The sequence below is a fragment of the Cherax quadricarinatus genome, chromosome 42 (genome assembly GCF_038502225.1).
Source record: "Cherax quadricarinatus isolate ZL_2023a chromosome 42, ASM3850222v1, whole genome shotgun sequence".
In the NCBI taxonomy this organism is placed as follows: Eukaryota; Metazoa; Arthropoda; class Malacostraca; order Decapoda; family Parastacidae; genus Cherax; species Cherax quadricarinatus.
The window spans coordinates 23,832,201-23,856,661 of record NC_091333.1 but is presented as its reverse complement, the minus strand read 5'-3'; the positions used below and the strand labels follow the sequence as shown (position 1 = coordinate 23,856,661).

The 24,461-nt window shown below is 43.0% G+C and overlaps 1 protein-coding gene across 1 annotated transcript in view; it reads right to left on the bottom strand.

Annotated features, from left to right (window-relative positions):
• The window catches only part of LOC128695717 (facilitated trehalose transporter Tret1), a 202,226-nt gene that overhangs the window by 16,591 nt on the left and 161,174 nt on the right, over positions 1–24,461 (bottom strand). Inside the window, exons 3-4 of the mRNA XM_053786542.2 lie at positions 21,094–21,267; positions 2,677–2,811 (exon numbers count right to left, since the gene is read on the bottom strand). Coding sequence (XP_053642517.2) covers positions 2,677–2,811; positions 21,094–21,267 — 309 coding nt within the window. The remainder of the gene's footprint in view (positions 1–2,676; positions 2,812–21,093; positions 21,268–24,461) is intronic.

The following is a 24,461-nucleotide window of genomic DNA, read 5'->3' as shown; positions in this document are numbered from 1 at the left end:
CTTGTTATGCTGAGCATTTCGGGCAAATTAGGTCACTTTTGTCTACCTGGAGGGCATTCCGGGGATCAACGCCCCCGCGGCCCGGTCCACGACCAGGCCTCCCGGTGGATCAGGGCCTGATCAACGAAGCTGTTACTGCTGGCCGCACGCAATCCAACGTACGAACCACAGCCCGGCTGATCCGGCACCGTCTTTAGGTATCTGTCCAGCTCTCTCTTGAAGACAACCAGGGTTTTACCGGTAATGCCCCTTATTGCTGGTGGGAGGCTGTTGAACAGTCTTGGGCCCCGGACACTTATTGCGTTTTCTCTTAGTGTACCAGTGACGCCCCTACTTTTCACTGGGGGTATGTTGCAATCACTCCGTATGGAGTGATTTCTGTGTGCATATTAGGGACCAGCCCCTCCAGAATCTTCCAGGTGTAGATTATGATATATCTCTCTCTCCTGTGCTCCAGTGAATACAAGTCAATTGCTTCCAGGTGCTCCCAGTAGTTAAGGTGCTTGATGGAACTTATACGTGCAGTAAAGGTTCTCTGTACATTCTCTAGCTCTGCAATTTCACCTGCCTTGAATGGGGATGTTAATGTACAGCAGTATTCCAGCCTAGAGAGAACAAGTGATTTAAAAAGGATCATCAATGGCTTAGCATCTCTTGTCTTGAATGTTCTCATTATCCATCCTATCAGTTTCCTTGCAGATGTGATAGTGGCATTGTTGTGGTCCTTGAAGGTGAGGTCTTCGGACATTACCACACCCAGGTCCTTCACATTACTTTTCCACTCTACTGTGTGATTGGAGTTTGTAGTATACTCAGTCCTAGTTATTATTTCCTCCAGTTTTCCATAACGGAGTAGTTGGAATTTGTCTTCACTGATCATATTGTTCTCTGTTGTCCATTGGAAAACTTGGTTTATATCTTCTTGGAGCTTTGCCGTGTCCTCAGTGGATGACACTCTCATGCAGATCCTAGTATCGTCTGCAAAAGATGATACAGCGCTGTGGTTTACATCTCTGTCTATGTCTGATATGAGAATAAGGAACAGGATAGGTGCGAGTACTGTGCCTTGTGGGACAGAGCTCTTCACTATGGCAGCATCTGATTTAACTCTGTTTACCACTACTCTTTGTGTGCGATTGGTTAGAAAGTTGAAGATCTATCTGCCTACTTTGCCAGTTATCCCTTTAGCACGCATTTTGTGTGCTATTACACCATGGTCGCACTTGTCAAAGGCTTTTGCAAATTCTGTGTATACTACATCCACATTCTGTTAGTTTTCCAGTGCATCTAGGACCATATCGTAGTGGTCAAGCAGTTGCAAAAGGCAGGAGCGACCTGCTCTGAAACCATGTTGCCCTGGGTTGTGCAAGTTTTGGGAGTCCAGGAGGTTTGCTATCCTGCTTCTTAGAACTCTTTCAACCACTTTAAACCACTTATATCCACAGGACCACCCAACCCTACAAGAATGGCGCAGCCAGCACAGAGCTAGTACACCAAACAGGAATGAGAATGAAATTAGCTTAGAAGCTCCCACACCTCTGCATGTCCTCGGATGGCGGCCCAACAGCTAGCTCTGTGCTGGCTGCGCCATTCTTGTAGGGTTGGGTGGTCCTGTGGTTTAAAGCGTCATGTGGTTCTCGCTTACCATGAGGCAGGCCAGTACAACATGGGTTCGAATGCTTGGTTAGCGCAGTGTTGTTATTGATCAATACCACTCGTTCGTGGTTACAATAATATATATATATATATACACCGAGAGCTCTGCATATACACCGAGAACTCTGTATATCTTTGTATACCAAAATGTCTGTATCTCTCAGTGTACATTGAATTGAGGTGAGTATGTATCATTGTTTATATACATAAACATGTGTTTATGTCAGTGTACATACACCAAGTAGCGTGTATCAGTGTATATATACACAATGTTCATACACTGAAAGGTGAACATAAAGCTACACTGAGAAATAGTGAGATTCCAAGCGTCTCGTGTTTCCTCACATGTCACATTTTCTCACATTTAAACATGTGAGAAATCACGAAATCACTCAAAGCTGTGTATTTCAGTGCATATACACTGAGGTGTCAATTTATCAGTGTATATGCAATGATGTGTTAAATTCAGTGTATATACACAACAGATGTGTATCTCTTAGACAAAATGCGACGAGATGTGTATTTGTCAAGTGTACATATACTGTACATAAGCACAGAGAGGTGTGCATCGTGTATATACAGTGAGATGTGCTTATCTCTGTGAATATACACCTAGAGATATATATCTCCGTGTATGTATAACCGATATGTGTATTCGTCAGTATGTATACACCAAGAGGTTGATAGTCACAGTTGACAGATTTTTAAACCTAACAAAATCGGCTGGATAAACAGGACGAAACATTTTTCTGCCACTACAGTTACAAACCTAGAAATAACTAGAATTAAAATACAGTCTCAGTGAACTGATCCCACTTAGGTTATAGTCACTGACACATAGTTACAGGTCCCTTCACTGCTGAAGAAGAGTTATTACAGTAAGGAAGTTATTATCCTTCCTTGGGTTACACCTGATTACTTCCCATTTTCAAGGTACGGTATGATCCCAATGGGGTTTTGTACATCCCTTGATTGTGGTGGTAATAACAAACACAAGAGAAAGACTGGTCTTAGCTTCACCTTTGGAGATGTACCATCGTGGAGTCTCGGGCACAAAACACATCATAGCAGTGAAGATGAAAGGGATGATAGCACCAGCATAGGCCAGCACCCACCAGTTAGCATAAGTACCCACCACGAAGCACACCAGGATACCTGTGGAGGGCAGAACACTTAACAAACTCTCCTCTGCAAAACCTCACTGTATGTGAATTACCGTATGTTTATACCTCTAAAAATCCCACATTGGTAAAATAGTAAATGAAAATGGAAATATAACAATTAAGATTCTCTAACAAGGCATTAATTTTGTTGCATTGTCTTAGTTACATGTATACAAGTGGCACTATCTTAGCTACATGTATAAAAGTGGCACTGTCTTAGTTACATACACATACACATGTTGCATGGGGTTATGAATGCTGGGTTTAAGAATAAAACCAGCTTTTGGGTTTAATGGTAGCTGGAGTGGCGAGGATGAACAACCCCAGTGCCCTCTAGACCTGTCACCTGTGAACTGGTGAAAGCAAGACAACTCAGGGTATTAGAGTGTTACGCACATTAGTAGAAGGGGTAGCTAGTCTATGACGTTATTATTGTTAAGGGTTATAATGCCTTAGTTATGGAGGCCATTAAACGAGAAACAACCCATAGTGACGGCTCGATCCACTACTGACATGACCTCGTCATGTAAATAACCAGACTGAATTACTGAATGCAGAACTAATATACTGCGCTGCTATAAAGTCTTATTTCAACGAGAAGTGAGTTTATATATATTAGTGTAGAAACTACACAGCTGAGGGTCGAGCAAGACTCAACCTTTCTACGAATTCTGGAGCGACACACTGACAAAATATTATAAATAAGTTAAGACGCTGGTGTTGCAGACAAGTTATGCAACACTAACGTCACTAACTGTAGGAGGATATGAACAATGTTTTAAAGTTAATTATATAATGGAACACAGTACATAGAATACGTTCACTATTTTAAACTTTGTCTATAACTACGTAAGAGTACTAAAATAAATGAGAAAAGAAACATGAACATGATAAACCAACTGTTAGTGTCAGCAACAGTTAGTGTCAGCAACAGTTAGTGTCAGCAACAGTTAGTGTCAGCAACAGTTAGTGTCAGCAACAGTTAGTGTCTGCAATAGTTAGTGTCAGCAACAGTTAGTGTCAGCAACAGTTAGTGTCTGCAATAGTTAGTGTCAGCAACAGTTAGTGTCAGCAACAGTTAGTGTCAGCAACAGTTAGTGTCTGCAATAGTTAGTGTCTGCAATAGTTAGTGTCAGCAACAGTTAGTGTCAGCAACAGTGTCAGCAACAGTTAGTGTCAGCAACAGTTAGTGTCAGCAACAGTTAGTGTCAGCAACAGTTAGTGTCAGCAACAGTTAGTGTCAGCAACAGTTAGTGTCTGCAATAGTGTCAGCAACAGTTAGTGTCAGCAACAGTTAGTGTCAGCAACAGTTAGTGTCTGCAATAGTTAGTGTCAGCAACAGTTAGTGTCAGCAACAGTTAGTGTCAGCAACAGTTAGTGTCAGCAACAGTTAGTGTCAGCAACAGTTAGTGTCAGCAATCATTACGTCATAAATTATCTGAAGAACTTCAGCAAAAGATTACTGACCTTGGCAAGAAATATTCACATTCAACAAGAACACAAATAAAAGATAACATTGAAATTACTGTCTTCAAAAAATAATTTATTATATATACATATATATATATATATATATATATATATATATATATATATATATATATATATATATATATATATATATATATATATATATATATTACATTAATTACAAATTCTGGCAGCACTGTTTACACGACCATTATGGAGGTGTTGAGGTACAAGGTTGGTTGAGAACGGCATCAATGTCAGTAGCATTAATAACATCTTACGACCTTAAAATATGCAGATGTGAGCAACCTTGTGAAGCATCAGTCGCTGACTCACAGCAACAACGGTACAGTAAGCATTATAATATCTCTTGTAACTTTGATACTCAGTCAGCATCACTATAATTACATTTTAAGAACATAAGAACATAAGAACGAAGGAACACTGCAGAAGGCCTACTGGCCCATGCGAGGCAGGTCCAAGTCCCTACCGGCTTAAGCCAATGCACCCAACCTAGTCAGGTCAGGTCACATTGACTTAAGGGAGGAACACGGCAACCGACCTGTTAGCACAAGCTATCAGGTCCAACTCACACCCACCCACATCTACTCATGTATTTATCCAACCTATTTTTAAAGCTACACAACGTTCTGGCCTCTATAACTGTACTTGGGAGTTTGTTCCACTCATCCACAACTCTATTACCAAACCAGTACTTTCCTATATCCCTCCTGAATCTGAATTTTTCCAACTTAAAACCATTGCTGCGAGTCCTGTCTAGGCTAGATATTTTCAGCACACTATTTACATCCCCTTTATTTATTCCTGTCTTCCACTTATAAACCTCAATCATATCCCCCCTAATTCTACGTCTTTCTAGAGAGTGCAGTTTCAGGGCCCTTAGTCTATCCTCATAGGGAAGGTTTCTGATACATGGGATCATCTTTGTCATCCTCCTTTGTACATTTTCCAGAGAATTTATATCCATTCTGTAATACGGTGACCAAAACTGTGCAGCATAATCTAAATGAGGCCTAACCAAGGATGTATAGAGTTGAAGAACAACCTGAGGACTCCTATTATTTATGCTTCTTGATCTGATCTGAATGCAATTTTTTTTATGTTGATAACTGTGACTCTAATCTCATACTTATTTATATCAAATTTTGAATGTCTTATTGAAATTCATCACGATAATCTTCGCAATAGCCTTAATTTCACTAGATTTTGCAAGAACATTCTTTACTCTTGTAAAATCTACATTACAAATTTGCTTTCATTCTCCGAAAATATTCTTTCAGCATCACGAGTCTTCGTCGCCACTTATTGATCATTATAGATACAAGAAATATCTGTTACCTACACCGTAGAGAATGTAACACAGTGTACCACCTACTGACACACAAACTGGCTAGTGAACATTGCTTCATCTCGGGTACAGCTGCTTGGGTCACTTGTTGCTGTTACAACGTTAAACATATTTTTTATGAATACTTGTAAAATTACCAGTGTTATGTTAAAATGGCACAAGAACAACGAATGAGATTTCTCGGCTGTTTCACTCTCCAGGACTTGACTTGGTCCTTGTACTTGCCATCCCGGGGTAGTAGAGCGACTTGACGAGGCTTCGGCGTAGTACAAGTTCATTCTGAACAAGTACATCTTGACTGTAGGGAAAATAAAATAATGTTTGAACTAATCAATATAGAGTATTTTACTTATCCACGCTGCCTTATTAAGCGCCACCTGACGGATACAGTGGTTATGTCCCTAACATTCACAATACAGGGATCCCCTGAGAGATAAACATGGATCTCCACTGAACATTATCTCATGTATTATCTTAGAAACAATTTAATACTTTCTCGTCGTAATTAATCACTTGCTCAGGCTCGTATCAGCCCTCGGAAATAATTTCATCCAGCTCAGCTGGGAAATTATCCACGGCAGTGGTCAGCAGTGGTCACGCCAGTGGTCAGTGGTCACGGCAGAGGTCAGCAGTGGTCACGGCAGTGGTCAGCAGTGGTCACGGCAGTGGTCAGCAGTGGTCACGGCAGTGGTTACGGCAGTGGTCAGCAGTGGTCACGCCAGTGGTCAGTGGTCACGGCAGACGTCAGCAGTGGTCACGGCAGAGGTCAGCAGTGGTCACGGCAGTGGTCAGCAGTGGTCACGGCAGAGGTCAGCAGTGGTCACGGTAGTGGTCAGCAGTAGTCACGGTAGTGGTCAGTGGTCACATTTTAAGCCTGGTGAACCAAACAGTCATAAACAAACGTACTTGTTAAGATTTACCTTCCTGTTCGCGCACTGTTAAACAGTACAGTACAGAGCTTTCTTCCATTTTGAAAGGGCATAAGAAGAGCACCTTTCTTGGTTTTGTGTTGAAGCCACATCCGGTAAGTTCACTGGCTTCTTTATCTTCGTGATGTTTGTCAGTCTTATCAGACGCTCACAATCTGGAGTGTTCACTGCACAAGCTCCCCATTTTCACTTCGTAATCACGTGTACACCAGCTCTCAATATTTTTTTTTCAAATCACTCATAGATTCAAGTTGATTCTTCATGACACTTTCAACATCACTAGTATTTCTCTTGACTGCCATGGTTAATATACAGTGATGGGACGGGGTGATGGAAAAAATTGATTATTGATTGACTAATGGGGCTGAGAGAGGTGTGGCACCCTCCACAAGACACCTGAAGAATGGATATTGTTGGCAACAAGGGTGACACTAGACCTTCATCCCTGAACAATGGTCTTGCCAGTAGGCTGACTGCTGCTGACTGCAGTCTGTTGACATACAATGGACTTAAGCTTATTTTACCCAAAATTTATGGTACGTTCGACTGGTCGTTGTTCGTGTAGTTTGGACTTGGGTACTATATTCAAATGCGTTTTCTTGAAAAAGATGCATGCTAAATGAGACTCCATTGTACTGTGCTGCTGCTGCTGCTACTACTACTACTACTACTACTACTACTACTACTACTACTACTACTACTACTACTACTACCACCACCACTACCACCACCACTACCACCACCACTACCACCACCACTACCACCACTACCACCACTACCACCACTACCACCACTACCACCACCACCTTCAAGAATGCCCAGGATTCCGGACACCTGGCCGCAGTTCTTTTATATACTCTCTGTCCATTTTTATTACGTATACATCCACATGTCTATTAAGCTATCACCTTATCAGTAATCTTGACAATACATCTATGTACTCACAGGATTTATTGGTAAATTCAATAAAATATTGGCTAACCACAGCACTGAGGGAGTTACTGAGAACCCAGACTTATCTATCCACTGAAGGTCACTGGAGCGTCGATGGGAGAGGATCAATTAGTGTAGTGTTGTGCCAGAGTTGTGGAAGATGGCTAATGTGCTTCCTATATTTAAATCAGGGGATAAGTTCATTCCTTCAAATTACCATCCAATAAGCCTGATGACATCTATTGTGGGCAAATTATTAGAATCAATTATAGCTGACATTATTAGAAGTCACCTTGAAGAGCATAATTTGATTAATGAATCTCAGCATGGGTTCACAAGAGGTCGTTCTTGTCTGACAAATTTACTGACGTTCTTCAATAGAACATTTGAGGCAGTAGACAGTAAGACAGTAGACAGGATTTTAGTAAAGCCTTCGATAGAGTACCTCACAAGAGACTTTTAAGAAAAGTGGCAGCTCATGGTATAGGAGGTAAAATTCTAGCATGGATAGAAGCATGGCTTACCATTAGAAAGCAGAGAGTTTCCATTAATGGGGTCAAATCTGAATGAGGATTAGTCACTAGTGGCATTCCACAAGGATCAGTTTTAGGCCCTCTCTTGGTAATATCCTTGATGGTCATGGTTGTGGAGGTAGATATTTGGAATGAGGTATTGGAAAAGATATTGGAAACGTGTTTGGCAATGGAGTTGGTGGGGAGGACTATGTATCTCTTCACTATCCTCATCACTTCATCAGAGACTGTAGACGACGGGCATTAAACATCTTCAACACACCCAGAAAAGACACTGCCGAGTAGAGATACATAGTCCTCCCCAACAACTTCATTGCCAAACACATTTCCAACATCTTTTCCAATACCTCATTAAAAGTATCTACCTCCACAACCACGACCATCAAGGACATTACCAGTAACAGACAGGACAAGCTTTCATCCTCTGCAGGGGTATGCATAATCCCTTGTAATGACTGCAGCAAATTATATGTGGGCGAAACATCAAGAGACCTCCAAACACGTATTTCAGAACACCAATACGCAAGCAGGTTGACGATACAAGAAATGCCTGTGTACAACACCGTAATTCACATAACCATTTAATAAACTACAGAAACTCAAGACTTATCGCCAGAGAAGACAACACTCAATACCAAAGAATCCTGGAATCATCGCTTATCTATATATCCAACAACTTCAACCAGAACAATGGCTTCTATAACATAGCTGAACCACTTGCCAAAAAACTTCTTCATCGCTATCCTACATAAGAACATAGGAATGGAGGAACACTGCAGAAGGTCTGCTCACAAACTTATCCAATCTCCCTTCCAAGCTACCCAAGATTTTAGACTCTTTAACCCCACTCGGTAGATCATCAGATGCAGCATTCTCCACCTGACCCAGTATTCTGAACCTGACTATAAATACGTACCTTCCACCCAAGTAGACAGGAAGGTACTGAAGAAGCCACTTGGTAAAGTTCATGGAGTACACTACCTTATCACTAGATAGGCACATGGCTTCTGCCGACAAGAAGAGGCCACAATGCTCCATTTACACGATGGAGGACTCGGATTTGGAAATGTGGGGTGCAATTCTAGTGAAGAAGTTGCGAGACCACTCAGTGTCATCAGAGGAAGAGAAAAATCCTGCTCACATTGTAGCAGATTTGACAGTTCCAACCATGGAGCCAGCGAATATGGAAACGAGAGGAAATAAACACCCCACTCCCCGAGAACCAAGAAGGATGGATGGATCACTGTGGACAACAACAAGAAGCACCGTCCGTCCAAGGAGCAGGCAAACCAGCTAAACCGACCTGGCAAATTCAAGGTGAAGTCTTACGGGGACCACAGAACCCACTATGGTGTTGTTTCATACCTGGAATCACGACACAACCTGAAGTTCAAGATATGGTTCAACTTGAGGGGAGAACCAACACTGACTCCTCTCAACAAGGAAATGTACACCACCTTGAAGAGAGTCATGGAGACAGATTGCTCATTCACCCTGAAGGAACTGGACTCTCGGCAGAAGATCACCAAGGGTGTAGTGATGCAATACCTGCTGATGATGCCCACTGAGGCAGTAGCAGCTCACCTCAGTGTGGTGTCGGCTCAACGTCTCAAGGCAAAGACGGAAGGCAATGCACCAACCAGACAGGTCCTCATACAGCATGTAGGACCACTGCCATCCCAACTGAACCTCGGTTCTTGGGGCAGGTACGATGTCAGGACCTTCACGGCAGAACCAGTTCGCTGTTTCAAGTGCCAGCGTTACAGACACCTGGGTGCACTCTGTCCGAACAGAGTAACCTGCGGTGTCTGCAGCCAGTGCCACCCTACCGAGGAATGCATTACTAAGCTGAAAAATGCATCGCCACCCACTCCACAATGCCCAAACTGCAGGCAGCAACACCATGCCTGGAATCCTCGATGCCCCAAGAGGCTCGCCAGAATTCAAGGAGTCTACGGCAACAGGCTACGACAGATCATCACTCTCAGCAGACGATGGGTGCAGAGAACCCTGCCATACTGCAGACCTCTCATCAGGTAACCCAATTCAATGCCCAGGAATTCCCAACCCTCGACGCCTCAACCAGATGTCATGGTCAGGAGCCTCCTGCACCCCTTCCTCAACAAAGAAACAGATACAAGAGAAACAGGAGGCATCAACAGGGTACATCTGGTCAACACGATCAGCAGGCGGCACTAAGCAAGCCCCCACTGCCCATAGCACAACAACGCAGGCACTCCTTACCTGGCAACTCCACGGAACAACAGAGCATATTCCAGCAGATGGTCAGTACGCCCCAGAGAGTGTGCTTACTGACCTAGGAGGAGATGGTGGACGCCATGAATTTGCAAGTTCTCAGAGCGGGCAGGGCTCAGTCCCAAGCTCAGGAAACAACAGCGATGGAATAACTTCGGTACTAAATCACACCCTCAAGGTCCTACAGTGGAACATTCAGGGCCTGAGGGGCAAACAGCACCTCTTGCTGGAGGCAGTAATTTGGGATCGGGTTGACATCTTGCTACAAGAAACTCTGTCTCGACTATGTGCCCAACACTACCCGGTTTGCTCGGTATTTTCGGCACGTGGATGCGGGCGTTCACTGCAGAGGCACAGCTGTATCCGCATCCAATACAATACCTCACAAGGTTATAGCCAACCCTGTGGACTGTGGGGAAGATGTCGAGATAAAGGCCCTCCTTGCACACATACTATAACATCTACAAGAACACATATGCAACAATTAGGTATCTTTATTTCGAAACGTTTCGCCTACACAGTAGGCTTCTTCAGTCGAGTATAGAAAAGTTGATAGAAGCAGAAGAGACTTCAAGTCTCTTCTGCTTCTATCAACTTTTCTGTACTCGACTGAAGAAGCCTACTGTGTAGGCAAAACGTTTCGAAATAAAGATACCTAACTGTTGCATATGTGTCTTACCTAACAACCTGTCGGTATTTTATACCATTTTAATGTTCATCTACAAGAACCCAAGACACACCCTCGATATTGCAGAGCTCCTCGCGCTAGCACGCACTGAGTGTATTATTGTGGGTGGAGATTTCAACGCACATCACCCAATGCTGCTGGCAGACACATAGCAATGCTCCTACACTATATTCCAGAGGTAAAGTTGCTAAACAATGGAGATCCCACACACCTGTTGGATGGCTGTGTCGACTTCACCTTCGGGACAAGACAACTCGCAGCAGGAGCCACATGGGAAACTCATCCTCACCTTGTCAGTGACCACTTTGCAGTGATCACCACCTTCAACATCAACAGGCCTCCCACAGTTGTGCTGCCTCCTAGACGGGACATAAAGAGGGCCAACTGGAAGGTGTTCCAGGATTATCTTCATGACTGATGGTCCACATACACTCTATCTGAAGACTGTGATACAGCTGAACAGTAACTAATCACTGTTCTCATCCAGGCAGCAGAGTGCGCAATTCCAAAGAAGTCTGCAGGATGCACTAACAAAAGAGACTGGTGGTTCTACTTCCCAAAAGAGTTGATGCAGTGGTTCTGCAGAACCACTGCATCAACTCTTTTAGGAAGCTATACAGGCATAACCCTACGGCAGAGAACAGGAATACTCTGAGAGCCATTGTGCAGCATGCCCGCAGAGTCTCTCTCAGAGTAAAAACTGAGAAATGGCTGGCGTGGTGCTAAAATTTAGGGCATCACACCACCTTATCTGAGATATGGGGCAAGCTCAACATAGCAACTGGCAAGAGCAAGCTGAGGCCACCAGCACACCCGAACCCATCCCAGGAAGCTGAGAAACTAGTGGAGCTTTTCACTTTCAGGGGAGCCTCAGCTCAGATCCCACAGGACATCCGGAATATACAGACAGATGTGCCATTAAGAACACAGGTGATTCTGCCCTGGGCATCAATGGTGTAACATACTCCATGATTGCACGGGCTGGGCAGAGTGGATGGGAGGCCATACTAGACGTCATAAACAAGTCGTGGAGGGCCAGGACACTCCCAGCAGCTTGGAAGAAGGCTACCATTGTACCAATTCCAAAGCCCAAGGACCCAGGCAGTATGAGACCCATATCACTGACCAGCTGTTTAGCCAAGACTGCTGAGAGGATGGTGTTAAATCGCCTCCTATGGAAACTTGGACCCCCTCATCATTACATATTTGGCTTCACCAAAGGAGTGGGTACAGCAGAGTGCATAACCACCCTACTAAGCCAGATTGCTGATAGTAACAAAAAACCTAGTATTGTCGTCTACCTCGACCTTGAGAAGGCATTTGAGCTAGCCAGCCCCACAGCAATTCTAGCAATACTAGCTCGGAAGGGGATTAAAGGATGCCTCCTGGCCTGGATAGAGTCCTACCTTAATGACAGGCAGGCCTGTGTCAGCTTTCAGGGACACTTACTCTTCCTCTAAAACCCTGGAAAATGGCACGCCACAAGGAGGTGTGCTCAGTCCTACCCTGTTTAACGTCCTTATGCAGGAACTTGTGAGCCTTCCTTTTCATAGTGGTATGCAGCTACTCAGCTATGCTGATGATATTGCACTCGTAGTGAATGGGCAAGGCAATTTGGAGCGACAGGCTCAGAGAGCTTTGGACCTAATTATGCAGTCTTGCAAGGAACTAGGCCTCAAAATCTCGGCTGAGAAATCTCTTGCAATGATGTTCAAGGGACCAGATCCTGTGAATAGATTACATATTTAGGATATAGATCTTGAGTGGACAGGCTCCTACCTATACTTGGGAATCTACATTGATAAAAAGCTGACCTTTCAGAAAGAGGCTGAGTATGTCAGGTCCTGTGCTCTACTCAGACTCAACACCATGAGAGCCATGACGAGGCACCGTGCAGGGGCGAGCAAAGATGTACTTCGCTTGTACTATATACAAGCTATACGCTCGCTCATTGACTACGGTGCACCAGCGTTAGCTCATCTCTTCCCACAGAGCAGGCAAAGGGTGGAGGTCGTGCAAAATCAGGCGATAAGAACTATGCTTGGGGCTCCCATCTGGACCAACACAGTATGTCTCAGATCTGAGGCCCAGCTTTCTTCCCTGGCTGACAGAGTAAGATACATAAACGCCTGCAAAGTAGCCACGATTCTGCACTGGCAGCAAGGTACCCCATTAAGAAGACGGATATTGACAACCACGACACAAGATCCAACGCTCTTCACGGACTACTCCTGGATTCGTTCGTTTTGTGCTGCTGGGCAGAAGCTGCTGCCTATACATCTACTCCTTGACAAGAGTTGTGACCTTCCTGTTGCTGGGTACCATCCACCATCTCCCTGGTGCCCAGATCCAGCCGATGTTTGTGTCAAGCAACTATCTCTAAGCCTCTCTGCAATCAAGACGCCCTCAGCAATCATGCTGAGACAAGCATGGCACTGGCAGAGGGATGCACATGTACAGTGTATTTCACAGGTGGTTCTATCGACCCTGACAGGAAGAGAGCAGTAGCTGGACTGTACCACAATGGTCACACACAAGGCTGGCAACTCCCTGACCACTGCACGATCCTTCAAGTTGAGCTGGTGGCGATTCAGCAGGCATTGTCACATGCCCTACGACATCGGCTTCGACATGTCATACATGTTGACTCCACCTCTGCAATCAATGCCCTCTCCCATCCTCAACCACAGGACAATGTTCACCTCATCACATCGATCCTGAGCATAATGACAGCCTTAGAGGTTCAGGGTAACAGATCAACATTGAACTGGATCCCCAGCCATGCTGGCATCCGGGGAAATGAGGCGGCAGATGATGCAGCCAAGGCAGCCACAGAGTATCCACATGTTGGGATTACTGTCCCCATCAGCCTACGACAGACCAAACTGATGGCTGCCAGAGCCATGAAACTTATGGGGGAGGTCTTAGGTGATACTCCATCTCAACAGTGGTACCGAGAAGCGACTCAGGGAGAACCCCCTCCATATGATAGAAGCTGGTCCAGAGCGCAGTGTACCGCCATCCATCGGCTTCGTTTGGGCTTTCCCACAGCCAAGATGATGGTAGATAAGGCTGAGGAGATGTGCCAGTACTGCCAGCACGTTGTCCAGCGTCCCCTAACACACTATCTTCTGGAGTTCAAAGTTACTGAGACACTCCGCGGGCAACTAGCACTGATATCCCCTCCCAAAGAGGACCCAGAGATGACTGCGGCGACACTAGTGTACCATGGAGTCAACAAACCAGACAAGCTGTTACCCGTGATAACGACATATCCTCCTCCTCGCTAGTGTCCACAGTTAGGAATACATATGGTGCTGTCACTTATGAGATGCACCAGTTGAACTGACCAGAAGAGTGCTTGAGCAGCATATGTTGCATCATTGAAGAAACCTTTCTCCCTCGGGAGCCAGAGACGGGTCATCGCAAGACTGAGACCCGTGCCAGGACTATGGTCTTGGCGAACATTATACATACATACACCCAGGTAGATCTATTTGTGACTTGAAAAAGCCCACTGTGTGGGCGAAACGTTGTCAATAAAGGATCACATTATACTGCATATGTGTTTATATTTCCACTGTGTAAGGAATTTCCCATATTAAGATAGACTTAAAGCCTTAAATCTCCACTCTCTGGAGAGACGTAGAATGAGGGGAGATATCATGAAGTGTATAAGTGGATGACGGGCATAAACAAAGGAGATATTAATAAAGTACTGAGGGTGTCGAACCAGGTAAGAACCAGAAATAATGGATTTAAGTTGGATAAATTTAGATTTAGAAAGGACGTAGGTAAGTACTGGTTTTCTAACAGTTGTGGATGCGTGGAACAATCTTCCCAGTAGGGTGATCGAGGCCAGGACTTTTTGCAGTTTTAAAAAGAGATTGGAGAAATATATGAGTGGGAGGGGCTGGGTTTGATTTGTGTCATTGGGTATGGGAGTAAATTCTTAGGTAGCTTTGGGTAGAGGTCACTTTGATAAGGACTTGCCTTGTATGGACCAGTAGGCCTTCTGCAGTGTTCCTCCATTCTTATGTTCTTATGTTCTCATCAACTACCACTTAAAGTCGTCAAGACAACACTCATGCCACCACTTAATATTTAGTGTTGTCACCACTTTTAATGAATGCTGTTACCACTTACTGCATGGTGTTTTGTATATATGTTGGTAGAATTACCGACAATATGCAAAGTAAAAGGACACAAGTGCAACTAATGTGACATTTTATTGTGGCAACGTTTCGCTCTCCAGAAGCTTTGTCAAGCCGTTACAAACAATACATGGACACAGAGGGTATATATAGGCTTAGAGTGAGATGTAATACTAGTAGTAGTCATATAAGTAATAGTAGTAGTAGTAGTAGCAGTAGTAGTAGTAGTAGTAGTAGTAATACAATATGGTAGAGCAATTAATTTGCACATGAGTAAAAGGATATAAAAGCTATAACTTGGGTAGCATAAAAATAGGTTAGATAAATATTTCTATTGGAAGTTGGATTAGTGAAGGTCTGTTTCAATGTTCAACCTCTGTAATGTGCTTGTGTAGTATTAACAGGAGAGACTATGTGATGGCAGAGTTTACTGTTTTCACGAGGATTCTTGTTAAGACTTCAGAGATGGTGAAGCTGCCTTTGTTTTGTTTAATTGTATTAGAAACAGCGATTAGTGATGATTCAAGGCACTTGCGTCTACGGAATTAGTTTCTTTGATCATTAATTGGGCATCCTTGAATTTCATGAGATGATTAGTGGAATTTGGGTGTTGTACACAGGCGTTTTTCAAATTATCGTTCCTACATTCAGTGAGGCAGTTGTCGAAGTATCTTGCTGTTTCACCTATGTAAATCTTGTCACAGCCTCCACAGGCCGTTGACTGGTTCATGGTGCTTGGATTTTGTCCTGGTTAGATCCTTTATTGAAGTGCTAGAAGTAATGGTAACTCTATTGTTAGCTTGTGAAAGTACTTTAGAAACGTTCAGTGCAACCTGGCTGTTGGGAAGAATTATAACTTTGTTAAGAGTGCTGTTGGTGCGTGGAAAGTTAATGATCTGAAGAGTTCTTTTCTTGCAGTCTTTGATGAAAAAGGAAGGAAAATGTAAATCAGTGAAGGTTTGGTGAATGTATGTACATTCCTCGTCAACAAACTCAGGACTACAAATTCGGTATGCTCTTAGCAAGAATCCGATGATGATGCCTCTTTTGGTCTTAGTATCTTGACTGGAATAGAAGTGTGTGAGATTACATTTATTTGTAGGTTTCCGGAAAACTTGAAATCTTAGGTACATCAAAACGTTTGGGAGTTATTACGAGGACGTCGTCCACGTAATGTAACCAAGTGACGCTTGAGTGGATGATGTTGGCGCAGTGTTCAGCCTCTAGGTGTTCCATGTACAAGTTGGCTAAGACGGCACTGATGGGGGACCTCATTCCCATGCTGTAGGTTTGTTTGTAGAGCCTGTTATTGAAAGAAAAAACAGTTGAAATTAACGCAGAGTTCAATCAGGTCAAAATCTCCGAGAGGTAGAGGAAGATTAAGGTTCTGATTGACTTTACGTCGCAGAACCTCGATGCCTTGTGTGGTGGGTACTTTAGTAAAGAGGGAAGCCACGTCCAAACTGCTTAGTTTCTTGTTATGGATGGAGAGGTTTCGGATGCGGTTGAGAAGGTCGCCTGAATGCTTAAAATGAACGGGGCTGATGCACTAACAGTCGATGGAAGGAAATGGGATGGGAATCCCTGATAAACAACCTATCGTCATGCACCTGAATGAATGTTGTATTACCATTTACTGCATGGTGTTTTAATGACAGCTGCATTGATGAATAACCCCCCATGGATACGAGTCGTTGCGTTCAATGATAGCTGGAGTGAGGAGTGTCAACAACCTAGGAGACCTGTTGACCATGGTATGATCTAATGAATGACTCGGAACATCTCAATATTCAGCAAAGACGCAGCCTATGACGTCACTATCAGCAGAGTTGAGGTCGTTAAGTCAGAAAACAACTGTAGTGACATACACCAAAAAGAATATTACTAAACTAAACTAAAAAGTTCAGCATTTAGAAGAGGAACCCTATGGCCACGTTTCGTTCCATTATTGTACCATTCTCGAGTCATAGTTTTGACTTGACAATAGTCTGGTATGGACCGTAACGCCGTCGTAAGGTGTCTTGGTGTATACTGGGAAAAAATAAACTCTGTAGCACTGCCTTAGACAGTCCCGAAAAATTACTTCTTTCAAGCAAGTTTATTTAGGTACAGGTACACGTAAGTACAATTCTCATGCAAAGTGTAAATTACCTAAGATAACCCATAAAAGTCAGACAAAATGATGAAGAAGTTTGGTTATTTGTTTAATATTGACGGCCTGTCCACCCCACGCAAGAATATAACACAACTATTATCCTTACAAAAAAGAAAAATGCCGGTATTGGTTGACGTAGGATCGAGCCTGCACCACTCCAGGCACTGAATGAAACACAGTCATGTTAAATGTTCGTGTGTATTAAGCAGTAATGATGCCAGACAGTTACGTCCATCACCCAGGGAGGCTGGGAGAGGCAGACTTCATCTGGTAAAGATGCTTCTGCTTTAGTTAGTCCCTCAAGAGAGCTTCAAGCGCATAAGGTTCGACTTATTTACAATGTGCGGCCACACTCAGACCCACAGCTTATGGCTTCTACGCACTGCAGTGTACCCTGCTGACGTAAATCCTGTGTATTCATCAGAGGACATTCATTCAAAGGGAGCGCCTTGTTGCTAGCGAAGTCTCTTGTTCTGAGGAACCGGAGTTACCCCTGCCATTTCTTGGATCGAACTTCATTACCCCGTATTCATCAGGTGGGTTTAGTGCTTCCCTGTGACTGTTGTAATGACCAAATACAACGCCATCTTGATTAGTGTTCCATATATTTACTACACGTACTTGTTGATAGATTATGCAGAATGCTGATGAGCAGAGGTGTGCAGATCCTGGCTCACTTTTGTAACACAGTCAGGATGAACAGTCACGTCAGTTTCTGCTGTTCAGTATGATGTCGCCACAGCTTCATGGTTGTTCAACATACTGCTACCACAGCTTCAAGGTCCTCCAGTATGCAGAAGCTGCTTTGCTGACCTTACCAACCATTGTTAGAACGTGAGTGAAGAAGAACAACTGACACAGCCAGCTAAGCATTCATAGCGTCTATCAGTAAGCGTCAGCAGGTGTTGCGCACTTGTTTAAGTCATCAGCTATTGATCCACTGAGAGGAATGTAATAGACACAACAACCTGGCTGGGAATGAACGCGTATTTTCCAACTCAACCGCACACCACGCACGGTTCAACGTAATTATTACTAGGACCAACAGTTTCTAGGGTACCTTCTAGGATGCGACCAACGACAGTCTACTAGCTCAGGTAACACTTTCACTTCGAATCGAACCGAGGTTTTCCTGGCATAAGGCTTAATTGCCCATACATCGGTATTTTCTCCCTTCTAAAGTTATACGGTGATTTGAACAAGCTGGACCATGAAGTATACTCAGAGCTGGACCAGAAAGTACACACAGGGCTGGACCAGGAACTATACTCAGAGATGGACCAGGAAGTATATACAGGGCTGGACCAGGAAGTATACACAGAACTGGACCAGGATGTATACACAGAACGGGAAAGGAAGTATAAACTAAGCTGGACCAGGAAGTATATACAGGGCTGGACCAGGAAGTATACAGAAAACTGGATCAGGAAGTATACACAGAACGGGACAGGAAGTATACACAGAACTGGACCAGGATGGATACACAGAACGGGAAAGGAAGTATAAACGAAGCTGGACCAGGAAGTATATACAGGGCTGGACCAGGAAGTATACACAGGGCTGGACCAGGAAGTATATAGAGGGCTGGACCAGGAAGTATACAGAGAACTGGATCAGGAAGTATACACAGAACGGGACAGGAAGTATACACAGAGCTGAACCAGGAAGTATATACAGAGCTGGACCAGGAAGTATACACAGGGCTGGATCAGGAAGTATATACAGAGCTGGACCAGGAAGTATACACAGAGCTGGACCAGGAAGCATATACAGGGCTGGACCAGGAAGTATATAAAGGGCTGGACCAGGAAGTATACACAGGGCTGGACCAGGAAGTATACACAGGGATGGACCAGGAAGTATACAGAGGGCTGATCCAGGAAATATACACAGGGCTGAACCAGGAAATATATACAGAGCTTGACCAGGAAGTATACACAAAGCTGGACCAGGAAGTATACACAGAGCTGGTTCAGGAAGTATACACAGAGCTGAACCAGGAAGTATACACAGGGTTGGACTAGGAAGTATACACAGGGTTGGACCAGGAAGTATACACAGAACTAGACAAGGAAGCATACACAGAGCTGGACCAGGAAGTATACACAGAACTGGACCAGGAAGTATATACAGAGCTGGATCAGGAAATATACAGAGAATTGGGCAGGGAAGTATACACAGGGCTGGACCAGGAAGTATACACAGAGCTGGACCAGGAAGTATACACAGTGTTGGACCATGAAGTATACACAGAGCTGGACAAGGAAGTATACACAGAATTGGGCAGGGAAGTATACACAGGGCTGGACCAGGAAGTATACACAGAGCTGGACCAGGAAGTATACACAGTGTTGGACCATGAAGTATACACTGAGCTGGATCTGGAAGTATACACAGAGCTGGACCAGGAAGTATATATAGGACTGGACCAGGAAGTATACACAGAGCTCGACCAGGAAGTATATACGGGGCTGGACCAGGAAGTATACAGACCTAGACCAGGAAGTATATACAGGGCTAGACCAGGAAGTATACACAGAGCTGGACCAGGAAGTATACACAGAGCTGGACCAGGAAGTATATACATGGCTGGATCAGGAAGTATATACAGTGCTGGACCAGGAAGTATATACAAGGCTGGACCAGGAAGTATATACAGGGCTGGACCAGGAAGTATATACAGGGCTGGACCAGGAAGTATATACAGGGCTGGACCAGGAAGTATATACAGGGCTGGACCAGGAAGTATATACAGGGCTGGACCAGGAAGTATATACAGGGCTGGACCAGGAAGTATATACAGGGCTAGACCAAGAAGTATATACAGGGCTAGACCAGGAAGTATATACAGGGCTAGACCAGGAAGTATATACGGGGCTAGACCAGGAAGTATATACAGGGATGGGACATAGAACTGACCATGCATGGAAGAAAGAACCATACGTAGGTTGGAGAACCGTGCATGGGAGGAAGAACGATATATGGAAGAACCATACATTGGAGGAAGAACCATACATGGGAGGAAGAACCATACATAGAAAACCATACATGGGAGGAAGAACCATACACAGAAAACCATACATGGGAGGAAGAACCATACATAGAAAACCATACATGGGAGGAAGAACCATATATGAGAGGAAGAACCATTCATGGAAAAACCGTACATGGGACGAAGAACCATACATAGAAAACCATACATGGGAGGAAGAACCATACATAGAAAAACCATACACGAGAGGAAGAACCAAACATGGAAGAACCATACATGGGAAGGAAGAACCATACATGGAAGAACCATACATGGGAAAGAAGAACCATACTCTCAGTAGTACCAGTTACCAGTAACCAGTTACCAGGAGATGACTCACTACCAACCGTCTGTGTGAATCAATGACTGTTATTCACGTTGCTGCTGACCATAGCATATTTTTGAATGCCGTTCACCCGCTAGGCACTGGTGGGGCAGTCTGAGATAGGGAGCAGAGAGAGGCAGGTCGGCTGTTGGCGCTTCCCATACTTTCCGTTATAATTATACGTACAAACCAGCCTACGTGAGTATTTTTAGCCAATCCACGTTATCGAACCCACATGACAATACATGGAAGAACCACACATGGAAGGAAGAACCATACACTGAAGGCAGAACCACACACATCGTTCCTTCTCCGAAAAAAAATCAAATTACCCAAATTTCCATTCTTTTTCGCCAAAGCTTAAAAATAAAAAAAAAAAAACTGACGAGAGCTTGGTTAATGTGTCGGTCAAGAAGGTGTAGTAAGCTTACCAGCGTTGCCGAAAGTGGTCGGGAGGAGGCCCAGGATGCCTCTGATCTCCGGCTGTATTGTCTCTCCCAGGTAGACGGGCAGAGTGAGGGTCAGCAGACCAACACACACACCACCCACTACACGACCAGCGTAGATCATCATGATGTTTACTGATGAACCAATCAACAGCCAAGCTGCGGGAAACACAATTATTATTATTATTATTATTATTATTATTATTATTATTATTATTAAACCTTGAAGAGAAGATTACCTCGGGAAGTGTTGACACAGAAAATACTCTGAAAGCAGCTATAGCCAGTCACACTGAACAAATAACAACAATAAATATGAAGGTTGAAGAAGCTATCAAGGACTGGAATCAGAACATGCACACTAGACTAAATGAATACCTTGATTTCCAAGACGACAAAACTGAACAAGATAAGTTGTCTGATGCAGTTATAATAAACAGTCCACACATTCCTAGTGACATAACACAAGCACAGTGCAAAGAAACTGCTATCAGGATAATACAGAACCACGTACAAGTCATCGTGCAAAACAATGAAATCAAAGAAACACGTTTGCTAGGAAAACCAGGAAGTAAACACAGTATAATGATCCGACTTCATTCATATGATAAAAGAAAGGACCTAATTAAATCAGCAATTACAATGAAAAATGGAGTGTACATCAATGAGTGTCTAACAAAAAAATGTCAAAACCTTCTGTTCAGGATGAGAAAACTTAAACAGGAAAACAAAATACATCAGTGTTTCACGCGAGATGGGAAAATACTAGTAAGGAAAACATCAACAGGACAACAATATACCATCTCAAACGAACATGATTTCTCTACCTTCCTTAGAAAAGCTGACATTTCTGTAACAGATTAGATAAGTGCCCTTAATACATATATACGTGTGGTACATATAGTGTACGTTACTATTATATTGTACATTATTATTTTTATTATTTTTCATCACTAGCTAATGCCAACTACCTCCAATACTCTATACTTCTTTCTTACTGCTATTAATTGCTCATAATTTTAAATTACAAGTCAAATCTTACTCCAAATTAATATTATTCATTGTTCTTACCTGTCCATTTAATTTTATTTACCACTACTTGTTTTTTTAGTCACTTTTTATTGTGTGTGCAATTAGTGTATATTCCAATTACTTTTTTGCAAGTACCAAAACTATCTTTAGCTAGCTAGTACCAACTACCTCATTTTTTTACTATTTATTGTGCAATAAACTGCTCAACTTATTTATTATTACAAATCAGATCTTACTCCTAAACCAATATTATATCATAGTGACTATCTGTCCATTTAACTTTGTTTACCATTACTTAATTTTAGTCCCTTATATATTTTTTCCATTATTTTAGCTTTATATAACTACCTTAGTTCATATATTCACAATTGTTAAAATAATCAAGGTGCTATTCTCAGGTGCTAAAGTAGAATAAGTTCACTATTTTGCCATTATACTCCAAAGCTCATTTATTTGATTACCAGTTTATTGTTCACCACAACTTATATTAGTCCCTTTTATATTATAATTTTATATTATAATTCTAACTTTAAAGAATTACCTTTAAAGTACTACTTACTATCATATTCCCAAGCTCCATTATTTGATTATCACTTTATTTGTTCACCACAAATTATTTTAGTCCCTTTTATATTGTCTCCTTTATTTTGAACTTTATAAATTGTATATCTTAAATGTTTCTCACAATTATATCACATAAATGTTAAACCTAAAACCAAATCTAACAGAATACTCCATTCTACTGAATGTACAACAATGCAAGCAACCATATGACCTGTCTTTGTAATACTCCATACCCCCGGCCGGGATTGAACCCGCGGTCATAGAGTCTCAAAACTCTATGACCGCGGGTTCAATCCCGGCCGGGGGTATGGTTTATTTGCAATCGTGTCATTACGATTTCTTGAGTCTTTGTAATACTCACTTGTGCTTTATAGTTATCTGTTTACAATAATGTTTTATCACTGATTTCATCATTGCTTAGTTAATCTTAAGTTAATTTTAAGCCAGCCCGTAATGCTATGTATATAAGTGGCTTTGGCATGCTGCTCTTACCTGTATTTTTTTGTACCTCTGTATGTTCAAATTACTAAATAAATAAAATAAATAAATAAATAAATTATTATGTGTGTGAGTCATAGTACAGGGAGTGGTGGAGGCTCGATACTCTGTCTGCAAATCATGAGACAGACATGTTTAAGGAGGTCATAGTATACATGTTTAAAAGGGGGTGAGAGTTCCATGTTAAGGGGCGGCACAGAATACATGTTTCCTGAGGATCAGGGTATACATGTTTCCTGAGGATCAGGGTATACATGTTTCCTGAGGATCAGGGTATACATGTTTCCTGAGGATCAGGGTATACATGTTTCCTGAGGATCAGGGTATACATGTTTCCTGAGGATCAGGGTATACATGTTTCCTGAGGATCAGGGTATACATGTTTCCTGAGGATCAGGGTATACATGTTTCCTGAGGATCAGGGTATACATGTTTCCTGAGGATCAGGGTATACATGTTTCCTGAGGATCAGGGTATACATGTTTCCTGAGGATCAGGGTATACATGTTTCCTGAGGATCAGGGTATACATGTTTCCTGAGGATCAGGGTATACATGTTTCCTGAGGATCAGGGTATACATGTTTCCTGAGGATCAGGGTATACATGTTTCCTGAGGATCAGGGTATACATGTTTCCTGAGGATCAGGGTATACATGTTTCCTGAGGATCAGGGTATACATGTTTCCTGAGGATCAGGGTATACATGTTTCCTGAGGATCAGGGTATACATGTTTCCTGAGGATCAGGGTATACATGTTTCCTGAGGATCAGGGTATACATGTTTCCTGAGGATCAGGGTATACATGTTTCCTGAGGATCAGGGTATACATGTTTCCTGAGGATCAGGGTATACATGTTTCCTGAGGATCAGAGTATACATGTTTCCTGAGGATCAGAGTATACATGTTTCCTGAGGATCAGAGTATGCATGTTTCTTGAGGATCAGAGTATACATGTTTCCTGAGGATCAGAGAATACATGTTTCCTGAGGATCAGAGTATACATGTTTCCTGAGGATCAGAGAATACATGTTTCCTGAGGATCAGAGTATACATGTTTCCTGAGGATCAGAGTATACATGTTTCCTGAGGATCAGAGTATACATGTTTCCTGAGGATCAGAGTATACATGTTTCCTGAGGATCAGAGTATACATGTTTCCTGAGGATCAGAGTATGCATGTTTCTTGAGGATCAGAGTATACATGTTTCCTGAGGATCAGAGAATACATGTTTCCTGAGGATCAGAGTATACATGTT